The sequence below is a fragment of the Porcisia hertigi genome, chromosome 12 (genome assembly GCF_017918235.1).
Source record: "Porcisia hertigi strain C119 chromosome 12, whole genome shotgun sequence".
Taxonomy (NCBI): Eukaryota; Euglenozoa; class Kinetoplastea; order Trypanosomatida; family Trypanosomatidae; genus Porcisia; species Porcisia hertigi.
Window position 1 is genome coordinate 339,066 of NC_090571.1, and position 11,158 is coordinate 350,223.

Genomic DNA, 11,158 nt, shown 5'->3' on the forward strand with positions numbered 1-11,158 from the left:
TGTGAGGTCAAGGGAAAGGGGGGAGGGAGGGGGGGGGGGGGATCAGCACACCATCTCACCCCCTCCCCCCCCCCCTCCCCCCCTCTTTTTTTTCCACGCAACCGGAAAACGTGTTTGCGTCCAAATCGGCGTGCACCCAATCCTCGAGAAAAAGAGGGGGAAGGAGAGCGACGTCTGGGGGAGGTGTTGAGAAGCGGGGTCTCTTGCCCTTGCCTCTCTCCATCTTTATGCGGTGTACGACTGTGTCGCTGGGAAGACGAAAACATCGCGTGGTGATATCCAGAGAAGAGCGACGTGCACCAGCTCATGTGTACACGGGTGTCTGGGGGGGGGGAGGGCTCACACTTGAAAAAAGCAGGACATGTCTGATTGTGTGACTATGGGAGCGCTCCCACAGCGAAGGTCAGAGAGAAAGGAAAGGGGAGTTCGAGGTGACGGTGGTGGTGTTGATGAGGGGATATGCGGGGGTGCGAGGGGCAGCTGAAGCTCAAGGTTCGCGTTCATGACTCCCCCCTCTCGTGTTCCTCCTTGCCTCAGTTCATATACCCCCTCTTCCCTTCCCTGAGTTTTACATGCGTGTTTAGTTGGAAGCCGCACAGCTGAATATCTTCTCCGCCTCTCAACATTTTTTTTTTTGCTCCTCCACGTCGATGTTCACCACCCCCTCCCGTGTCGAGTGAGCCTCTCTTTTCTTCTCTCTATTGGGTTTCTTTCGAATGGCATCACCTCAATTTTTGCTCTTTCACTTCTCTTTCTCTTTTTTTTTTGTGCGGGGGGGGGGAGTGCTCATCCCCAATTTCTTCTTTTTTTTTGTGTGTGTATGTGTATGTGTACGTGTGTGTGTGTGTGTGATGTTGGTGTCGCCACTGTCTCCCCCCCTCCTCCCCCCCACCTTCCACTGTATCTTTATTTGGGCGTTTTGTTTGGTTTATTGCGCGGTCTGTGGCGCCCTCTCACCCCTCCCCCTTCCATTAAAGGGGGAGGGGGATTTCTGTCGCCCGTTGATGTTCTTCAACAAATATATATTTCACGATTTTTCCTCATAGATTCTTTGAGTTCGGGTGTGTGTATGTGTGTGGGGGGGAGGGGAGGGGAGGGGAGGTGTCTATGGTGCACCTCTCTGGGTGTGTGTCTATTGTCTGGTCTTCCCCCCCCCCCCCTTCGGTTGAAGTATCCAGCTGCGTCATTTCTTTCTTCAGTGCCCCCTCTCTCTTTCCCCCCTCCACCTCTTCCTTCTCTCACTTTTACTCTTTTTTTTTGTAGGTCTCTCTCGATGTGAGGTCGTGTGGGGTGGGAGGCATGTGAAGCCAACAGGTGTGCCCGAATACCAGAGGGTGACCGATAAAGGTGAGGGTTTTTCTTCTCTCTTTTTTTGTCTCTCTCTCTCTCACTCACTGTGTGTGCGCGCTGGTGTTCTTCCCTTCCCCCCCCCCTCCCTCCCCCTCCCTCCAGTCCTCCATCAACCCCCCCTTCACCCTTCGTTCTCTGGTGATTTGCCCCATTCACGTGGGAGTGCGTGTTAGAGAGAGAGAGAGCTGGGGGCTCGCTGGGAGGGGGGGGGGGATTCGTGAGGGTGTATGAGTGTAGATATTTCTGCGTTTGATGACCTCTATATGTGGTGGCGGCGTGGTATATTCGTTTTACACTGACTTTCAAAAATACACACACACACACACACGACGACACGGACCCCCTTCCCCCAATGTGTGCTCGCATGTGTGAGGGGTCAATGGGGCTGGGCTCGAGTGCCGCTCTCTTCCGCACCACTTTTCTCTCGAGAGACGACTCCTCGCTCCTCCTACTCCTATCTTTCAGAGGATTGTTGTTGGCTGTGTGGACCCGTCAGTGCGGAGTATGCGAGTGTCTTTGGTTGCCGTGTGGCTGGCAAGCGCGGCAGCCATCGCTCACTTGATTCCTCTCCCCCTCCCACCTCCCCTCTCCCTCCTTTTTTTTTTTGCTTCCCCACTGTCACTTTCTGTTTCCCTCTGTTGTTTTGTATGTCCGTCTGTGTTCGTGGACACACTTGTGTGTGTGTGTGTTTATAACATGTTTGCATGCATGGTTTCTTTCACTCCTCGTTTTTATGGGGCATGCCGTAACGGAGAGGAACAACAACGTCCACGGACGTCCCCCCACACACACACACACACATAAATTTAGAACAACAGCAACGGACAAAGGCTGGCACAACATTCATCCATCCATCACATCCACACACACACACATATGTATACATATATATAGCTTACCTTACATTGTAAGTCGTTTCTTGATTCTTCAATCAAAATTGTTTTTTCCCCTGCTCTCTCGGCGTGTGTGTGTGTATGTTTGTGTGTATCTCTGCTGGTATTCGTCTGAAAAACATCCAGGCCTGCAGTCTTCCCTTGACCGTGTCTGCACCTGGCGGTCTTCGCACACGGCCTTTCCGGCTCTGCTCTCTTCCACCTGACCGAAAGTAGAAAAAAAAAAAAGAGGCGTCACAGGAGCCACGCAAAACGCACAAGGAGGCATTCGCCACGCGCACACGTGCTCTAGCGCGCGCGGAGTCTCCCCTCCCTCCCTCCCTCCCTTCCCCTCCCTCCCTCCCTTCCTCCCTCCCTCCCTCCCTCCCTCCCCCATTTGCTTGAACTCTACTGCACGTTCAAAATGGCACAAGTACCGAACACTTCCGAGAAGGAAAAGACGGCCCGCCTCGTCGAGTCACTATCGAGACATCAACAGGTGGAGCTCTTGGCGCAGGCACTCTTGCGAGAGTACATGCACCGTCGGGGCCTGCACGAGACGCTGCGCACGTTTGACCAGGAAAACCCACGTGACGAGCGCACCATCTCCTCCCGTGCTCTTATGCGTCAGCTGCTGAACATTCCTGTCGAAGGTCGGCCGTCGCGGCTCCAGCCCACTTCTTCTTCGGCAAAACCGCAGGCGCCGACCTTTATGGAGGAGTTGTGCTCCTACAGGCTGACAAAGCGCAGCTACATAGGCTCAGGCATGAGACTAGGCAGCGAACAGGAGCAAGACCAGGAAGATGACCCCAGTGACGTGGAGCTCCGTGAACTGCACGCGGCGGTGAATGCGCAGCGGGCGGCAAGGGCCTTGTGCGAGCAGAGGCAGCGTGAGTACGAAGAGCTGCTCACCGCTGAAGAGGTCTACCAGCGGCGCAAGAAGCGCCACAAAGAGAAGAAACATAAATCCAAAGACAAGGGAAGGCGCAGAGACAGGCATCGCTCCCGCGGCGACGTAGGCAGCAGTGATGAGGAGGCAGAAAGCGAAGGCGGTGACCGCAATGAGGGTGAAGGGGGCAAGCGCGTACTGATCGATTTAAGCAGCCCAGGCGCCTCGAGGGGGGCCGCGTCAACTTTACCGGCCACGCGCAGGTCTCCGGAGGATACCGGTGGCAGTGCGAACGCGGTTGTGGTGGCGGTTGGATCGCACTGGCAACCACCGGCCAGTGCTTCCCCAGTACTGGATGCCCACCACACCGTGAGTGATGGTGTGTCTTCCCGCTCCACAGGGCGTATTTCTGGTAGAGCGACGCAACTTGCACCGAGCACCGACCACGGCGAAGACGAGGTGGACCCGTTCGGGCATAACGGGGCGAATCAGCAGGCGCTGATGGCGAGAATTCGCGCAGAGAGCGAGCGCTGGCCGCTGCAAGCGCACGGAGGCGCTACCAACGCCCATGCCAGCAGCACAAGCGAGAACACCGAGGGCGGGGATGGGCCGAGGAGCTCTCTGGGCGCCCCTCATGGAGCCCTGTCGGCGCTAGCTGGGCGGGACGCAGGTTTCAGGGGATCGGGATCGCTGAGCAGCACTCAGCCTGTTGGACGGACTGCAGCGGGGCTCAGTCCCAACAGCGCCTCTCTCTCTTCCCCAATCTTCAGATCGTTTTCTGCCACCGTACCCGCGGGCGCCAACGGAGGTGTAGCTGCGCTTCGCATGACGGGCTCGCCGACCCCGGTTCCTGGGGCGAGCGCATATGTTTCTCCGACAGGTCTGACCAAACTGGAGAGCAGCGGTGGCTTCACTCCAGCGACGCGAACTCTTGGCTCGTACTCGAGTATCTTGGTGAAGCATGTGGACGCACTAGAGGAAAGCGACCAGGATGCTGGCAACGGCAGGCCACTACACTCGTATGACCGAACTGCGGTGCCTCGCAGCAGCGCATTGGCCGGCAGCCACAGTGGTAGCAATACGCGCACTGCTGTTCGCAGTCCATCACCGCGCGCCTCTATTCTGAACGAGTCAAACTCCTCGGTGGCTCTCCATACACCTTCGAGATCCCCTAATAGAAACAAAAATGGCGCTGGTGGATCGGGCGGGGGCAGTGGTCTGCGCCATGGCATTGGATTCCGTACGTCGACTGTCTGTGCGGAGAGTACAACGTTCGCGCCGACCTCACCTCATGGAGTTGCCGACACCGTCGCCAGCGCCGCAAAGCCAAGCCGAAAAGAGCGCCGTGTGAAACTTCTCGTTGATTGATCTTTGGTACAGGGGGGATCCATTGTGTGTGTGTGTATCAGCGTGTGTGTCTCTCGGACGTGCAGCTGAACGGCTGAGTTATGCACACACGCATGTCAATATGAAACTTAGGTCCGACTCCCCATGTCCCTCCTCCTCTCCCTCTACCCCCGTTCCTCCGGCCTAAAAAACGAATAAAACTGCCCAGATATTCTCCGCAAAGATGTGAGTCTGTGTTATGTGTTATGTGTTATGTGTGGTGGTGGTGGTGGTGGTGGGTGATCGATCAACTGTTTGTGTGTGTGTGTGTCTTCATGTGCCAGTTACTCCTGATGGGGCGGTGTACTCGGTGTACCCCCCCCCCCCCCCTCCCTCCCCTCCACCCTCATCACCACCAACACACGTACACAAGAAAAAGAGGACACAGAAGCGTCGATGTGTGTGTGTTGTATGACGTGACTTTTTCTTATAGTGCACGTGTATCATTCGAAAAGTTTTTTTTTTTGGCTTTATGTCGTGGATCGCATCCTCATTTTACTTTTTTTTTGCCGCACGATACGTCTTTGTGCCTGCCACACACACACACACACACACGCACACACACGCGCGCAGATTCACAGTAACACATGCACAAAGTAGAGACGATACACGCATATGTGTTTGGCTACCGGTATCAGATTTTATCAACAAAGACATGTCTGCAAGCGACGATATGAGCTTTGGATATGGCACCCAGCGTGATGCAGGTTGTGCTGCACTGAGACCCCCTCCCCCTCCCCCTACGCTGGTAAGGGTGGGGTGTATGTATGTGTGTGTGCTTCATGTAGGTGGGGGAACTATCATTCATATATATATATATATATATATTTCCCCTTTCCTTTTTTTGTGATCTCTGCACGTTTTTTTTTGTGGTCACTGACACGCTTGTACCCATGCCCCTCTCTCTCCCTCTCTTTTCTTTCCACCCGCTTTGACCCGGCACTATCGCTTCCCTCCCCCTTCTGTTCCTGTTTTTCCCGTCTTTTTCCTCGCACCCCACATTTTTCTGACACGCCCCTTTTTTTTTTGGTGTGTCTCTGTCTGTCTGTGTGTGTGTGTGTGTTTCAATGCCCTTTCTTTGTATTGTGGCCACGCGCACGCCGTCTCTTCTTCTTTCTCGTGGCACATCCTCCAATCACGTACACACCCATATATACATATATACATGTACACACACACACATATGCACACACATGCACACGGCTTACACAACAGCGCACGTGTGTATATATTAGATTCTCTCGTATCAGTCTTTTCCCCCTCTCCTTTTTTCTTTTCTGGTGCTTTCTCTGCGCTGGCCACGCTACCTTTCCTCTCCCCCCTCTTCTCTCTCTCTCTTTTCAAGAGTCCCCCCCCCAAAAAACAACAACACAATTCAGCTCAGTACTTCTCTTCCTCCTTCCTTGTAAGTGTGTGTCTCTTTCTTTCACACACACACACAGAGAGACACACAGAGACACACACAGAGACACACAGAGACACACACCCACACACACAGACACACACATTGACCCCCCCCCCTTTCATCCTCCTTCCCCCTCCTCCACAACGTCAAACCTGTGGACTTACTTTAGTATTGCTGTTCCTCTGGGACTGAAGGCTTTTTTCCCTTGTGTAAGGAGTGGATGAGAGAGGGGGGGGGGGTGCGGAGCGGGGCATATATGTGAGGAGGCGGCGTGCATACGCGTGAGATTGGATTGATCAAAGCTCATGTGAACATCACACAAGTAAAGACAACACGACTGCTCTCTCTCTCTCCCGCCCCCCCCTCCCCTTTCCCCACCTCTCATATACATATAGTCACACACACACACATACACACAATTATATATATATCGGTGTAGAATCGGGAAACAGGGAAACAAAAGGGGGAAACATAAGAGGAAATATTTAGCAGCGAATGGGGTGCGACGCATCTAAGGAGTCCGTGGCGCGCCCGTCCACGGCGACAAGTAGCAAGAGCAGCCGCTACCGCGTTGACAAGGAGAAGGGCGGGCAGCGCAGCCCAAGCAATGGTAGCTTAGCATCCAAGGGCAAGTCGAACGTCAGTGTTGACGCCAGCGGTGCTGTGGTGAACCAGAGCCACTGGCCTACGTGCCATTTCTGTCGCCTAAAGATACCGGCGAAGGAGTACAATGCACACACTGTCATGTGTGACGAGCGCGAGGTGACGTGCTGGAACTCGTGGTGTCGTCAGATTGTGCGGCAGGGTGACCTGCAGCGACACCTGGAAGAGTGCGGGAGGCGGCAAAAGGCTATTTGTCCCAAGTGCGGCGTGGAGATTCTCGCTATTGAGATGCACGCACATCGGGATCGCTGCCAGCCGAAGCCGTGTCCACAATGTGGGGAGCTGTGCATCACACGTATCCACAAGTGGTGCCCCAAAACGATACTGGCAAAGGTCAAGTTTATCCACGGCCCCTTCGCCACCGATGTGCTGCGGCACCGCTTCATGCCACCTGGGAAGCAGGCAGACCCGACGGCAAAACTCGAGTACAACGTGGCGCGGATTCAGTTGCTGTGGCGCTGGATCAAATGTAAAGGCATGATTGAAGAAACGATCTTCCGAAGCGTGTACAAGGAGATGGACCTCAAAAAAGAGGGCTTTGCCATATTCAAGGCCCACGACAAGGTCAACGAGCAACACGTCATGGCACCAAAGCGGTCGAGATCGGTTATTCAGACACCAGTGGTGGCCCCAGCCACATCTTCGCACTACTTCCCTGTGAGCACCAGCGTCCCCATCACCCTTCAGCACGTCGAACGGATGATTAAGGACATCAAGAACCACGTGCTTCTGCCATATCCTGCCGCCTGGCGCGTCTTCACCGACGCGATGAACCACCTCAACACCATGCCGAATGTGGTGCGCGTGTCGCCTGCCGTTGGGGCCCGCGTCAGTAACGGTCGTGTGTTTCAGGGATGCAAAGTAGTCGTGGTGGGTGATTTGCATGGACAAATCGCAGATCTCCTGCACATTCTCCAGGAGAGCGGCATGCCCAGCGAAAGCAACTACTACATCTTCAACGGCGATTATGTTGACCGCGGTGCCTGCGGGGTGGAGATCATCCTTATTCTCTTTTCATTGATGCTGGCATGCCCCAAGTACGTCACGCTCAACCGCGGTAATCATGAGTGCGACTACATGAACGACGAGTACGGCTTTGATGTCGAGGTGAGCACCAAATACGATCGGAACGTGTTCCGGCTTATACAGCGCTGCTTTTGCGCCTTGCCGCTCGCCACGCTTATCGGTGACAAGATTTTTGTTGTTCACGGTGGTCTGCCGCGGCGACGGGGGGTCAGCATCAACGACATCTCCCGTATCCAGCGCTTTCGGCAGATCCCAATGCCCAACTACTCGCAGCCCGAGGAGGACGAGATCTTTCAGGATTTGCTGTGGTCAGACCCGGTAGAGTCTATCGAGGGTTGGTGCGAGAGTCAGCGGGGCGCGGGTGTCGAGTTCGGCTCCGACGTAACGATGGAGTTCCTGCAGACCAACAAGTTAGAGCTCGTCGTGCGCTCTCACGAGGAGTGCTTGTGCGGCTACGAAGAGCACCACAACCGCAAACTACTGACAGTATTTTCGGCTAGCAACTACGACGGTCCGGACTCGAACTACGGCGCCATCTGCACCTTCATCGGCGACAACCTGGAGCCGTCTTACCACACGTACCAGATCGCCGAGGACGAGTACGAGGAGCCTCAGGTTGTGAGTCTAGTCGACTCTTTTGCGATGACAACGCTGAACGGGGCTAAGCTGGTCTCGTTGGCCGCTACCCTTGGAAACTGCAGCAATGGTGTGGGCGCGAGCGGGTTTGTGCACCGCATGATTTTGCATCGTCGCACCAAGGACGACATTCTGCGCGAGCTGCGCGATCGCATCTACCAGCGTCGCCACCGCTTGCTAGCCTACTTCTCGAAGCTCGACCGCACGAGCAATGGCTCGCTGTGGATGATCGAGTGGGTCGAGTCGATGCGAAACGTGCTGAACCTCGACTTGCCCTGGTACTTCCTCCGTGGCTACCTTGTCGGAGTAGATGATCGTTCGCGTATTTGGTACGCACCATTCCTGAATAACTTCCACAGCATTCTGCACGACCTGTGGGGCGATCACTGGCGGCAGTCCGTGTGCTCACGGGTGCTGCAGCAGCAGCGCATGCATCACCGCTCACAGCTCGTTTCTGCGGCATTCAATAAAGACGTGGTCAACTACAATGAGTTCTGCTCTGTCATGCGTGCCATTGACTACACGATGAGCGACTGCCAGCTTTTTGAGCTGTTCGAGTCTTTTGATGAGACTGGCAGCGGTCACATCAGCGGCCCAGATTTTTTGAAGAAAATGCAGCAGATCGCCAACGGCAAACCCGATCCGCTCCGCTGGGATATCGACGCCATGGAGCAGCTGCAGAACATCGTGATCCAGGGCCGTAGTCAGCTCCCTTCCTTGTTCCGTGTGACGTCGAAAGACAAGATCTTGTCAAAGGAGCGCTTTATGGCTGGTATGATGCAGCTCTGCCGTGGCATGCGCAAGCAGCTGGCGCAGCCGCAGATGGATGCCATATTCGAATTTATGATACAACGCGTACCTGAGGGGGTAGATGTCACCTTCGACGTGTTCCTGCTGTGCGTGTGTATATTTGACCGCCGAACCATCCCCGGGGTGAAGACATCGCACACGTTTTCTAATCTGAATGAGTTGGGGCTGTACCCCGTCCTTTTCTGCAATACGAGCTTCTTCGGTGGCACTACAGCGCGCAACGCATAATCCAAGATGATATTGGCGGTGAGAGAACTGCTGCCCATACTCCACTGCGCGCGTCTGTATATCTGTGTCTGTATATATATATATATGTGTGTGTATCTCCTCTCCTTTCCTTTCCCCTCCATTTTTCTACTCATCTCATTGTTCTTCACGTGTGGTATCGCGCTCGTTGCGTTCCTCGTGTGTTGTCAATTTTTTATTTTTCACCTCAAGGTGCCATTGTCGGAGACGGAAGGCCTTCCCATGGACGGCCCCTCTTTTTTTATGTCCGTGTGTGTGTGTGGGTGGGTGGGTGGATGGATAGGCGAGCTTCACGCACGCATCCAGGCAGGTTAGCTGGATCGATGTGTGTTTTTTTTTGGGGGGGGGAGGGGAGGCGCGAAGGATGATGATGTGCGTTGTGCTGTAGCCGCTCTCTCGCTGTGGACATCGCTGGATGTTATTTTGCATTCCTCTTTTTTTTTTTTACTTTTTTTTTTGTACTTTCCCCCCTGTTTTTCTGTTTTCGTATTATTATGCAACGCTCGCATCGAGCGGGAGGAAGCGCTCGCATTTTTGGTGCGGTCTCCTGTTGGGACGTCCCACTTCTGCGTTGCTGATTTACGCTGCCCGGTCCTGCTGCAGAGGGGCGAGGCGATCACATATATATATATTTATATATTTATATATATTTATATATATTTTTTGCATGGTCACGCACGTCTAGTAACTGGTTCGTTTCATGTTTCTCTGTTTTGAGTGCTATCGTGATAGGAGGGGGAAGGGGGGTTCCGGCATTTGTAGAGACGTACATCTGCGTATGTTAAGTAGTTGGCGACACACCCTTTGCTCCTCGGGCTGCTCGTTGTCGCCTCCTCTCCCCTCCCTTCTCCTTTTTCTCCGTATATATCTATTGTACATGTACCCAAACGTGTGTGTGTGTGTTTCTGTGTGTGGGGTGGTGGTGGCGGCGGTGGCGGTATTGGAGTAGCTGCCCTCTATAGGCTTGTGCATTCGGTCGGTTTTTTTTCTCTTTTCTCTTCGAGTCACAACACACACACACACACACACCGATGTAAGTCGAGCACCTCCTTCTTCCCCCCTCTCCCTTCTATCACTCATCACACTTTGTTCTCTCTGGACGTCAGCATCGCTGGCGTGACTCCGTTCTTCTCTTCTGCTCTCTCGCTTCGATCAGATGGAAACATCTGTGCGGGGTCAGGGGGTCTGAGAAATATGACAGAAAAGGGGGGAGGACATGGGGGAGGAAACAGGAAAAAGCGTAGGTGCCAAAGCAGCGGCCCATGTGGGAGCGCGCCGGGGGAGGGGGGGGAAGAGAGACTTTTTGTGTGTGTGTGTGTATGTATGTCTCTTGACACCTCTCCGGCGCAGCGCTTATGTATGCGCGAGGTCACGGGATCACAATCGTAAAGTTTCTCAATGGAAATTCGAGCGAGGGTTTTTAGCGAATGACACCACAAATTGTCGTCTTCACTGAAAAGGGAGGGCAACAGTGCCGCGCTCTCTTTGTCTCTCTCTCTATATGTTTGGTTGCTTGAGGCCGTATAACATGCACACACAGAGGGGAGGGGAGAGGGGAGGGGGACATACGATTGGACTAGGCCCCCCCCCTTTTTTTTTTGGCTGCTCTATGTTTACACCTTTGCGCTGGTTATCTATCGCCGGTTTAGGCGGTGGTGAGTAACGCCCTGGCTACCCCCCCCCTCTCTCTCTCACCCCCGACTCGTTCAGAGTCCTTCACCTCTTTTCACTTTACCTCACCTCATCTCACCACCGCGTCTGGGTCAGTATTTTGTTGCTAAGAAGCGCCAACCCCCTTTTTTTCATTCCACACATACACACACACACACACACACAAACCTTGAAAAAGATCTTAAAAAGGTTTCCAAACCACAA

General features: G+C 54.0%; 2 protein-coding genes across 2 annotated transcripts; both read left to right on the plus strand.

The window, feature by feature from the left end:
* Positions 1-2,646: 2,646 nt before the first annotated feature.
* JKF63_07512 (uncharacterized protein) lies at positions 2,647-4,479 on the plus strand (the record flags this gene model as incomplete). The annotated part of the gene is made up of 1 exon (XM_067903449.1): positions 2,647-4,479. The coding sequence occupies one exon, from the start codon at positions 2,647-2,649 to the stop codon at positions 4,477-4,479; it is 1,833 nt and encodes a 610-aa protein (XP_067758874.1).
* Positions 4,480-6,397: 1,918 nt separating this feature from the next.
* Positions 6,398-9,265, plus strand: JKF63_07513 (uncharacterized protein; the record flags this gene model as incomplete). The annotated part of the gene is made up of 1 exon (XM_067903450.1): positions 6,398-9,265. One exon carries the CDS (start codon positions 6,398-6,400, stop codon positions 9,263-9,265), a length of 2,868 nt encoding a protein of 955 aa, XP_067758875.1.
* Positions 9,266-11,158: the final 1,893 nt, after the last annotated feature.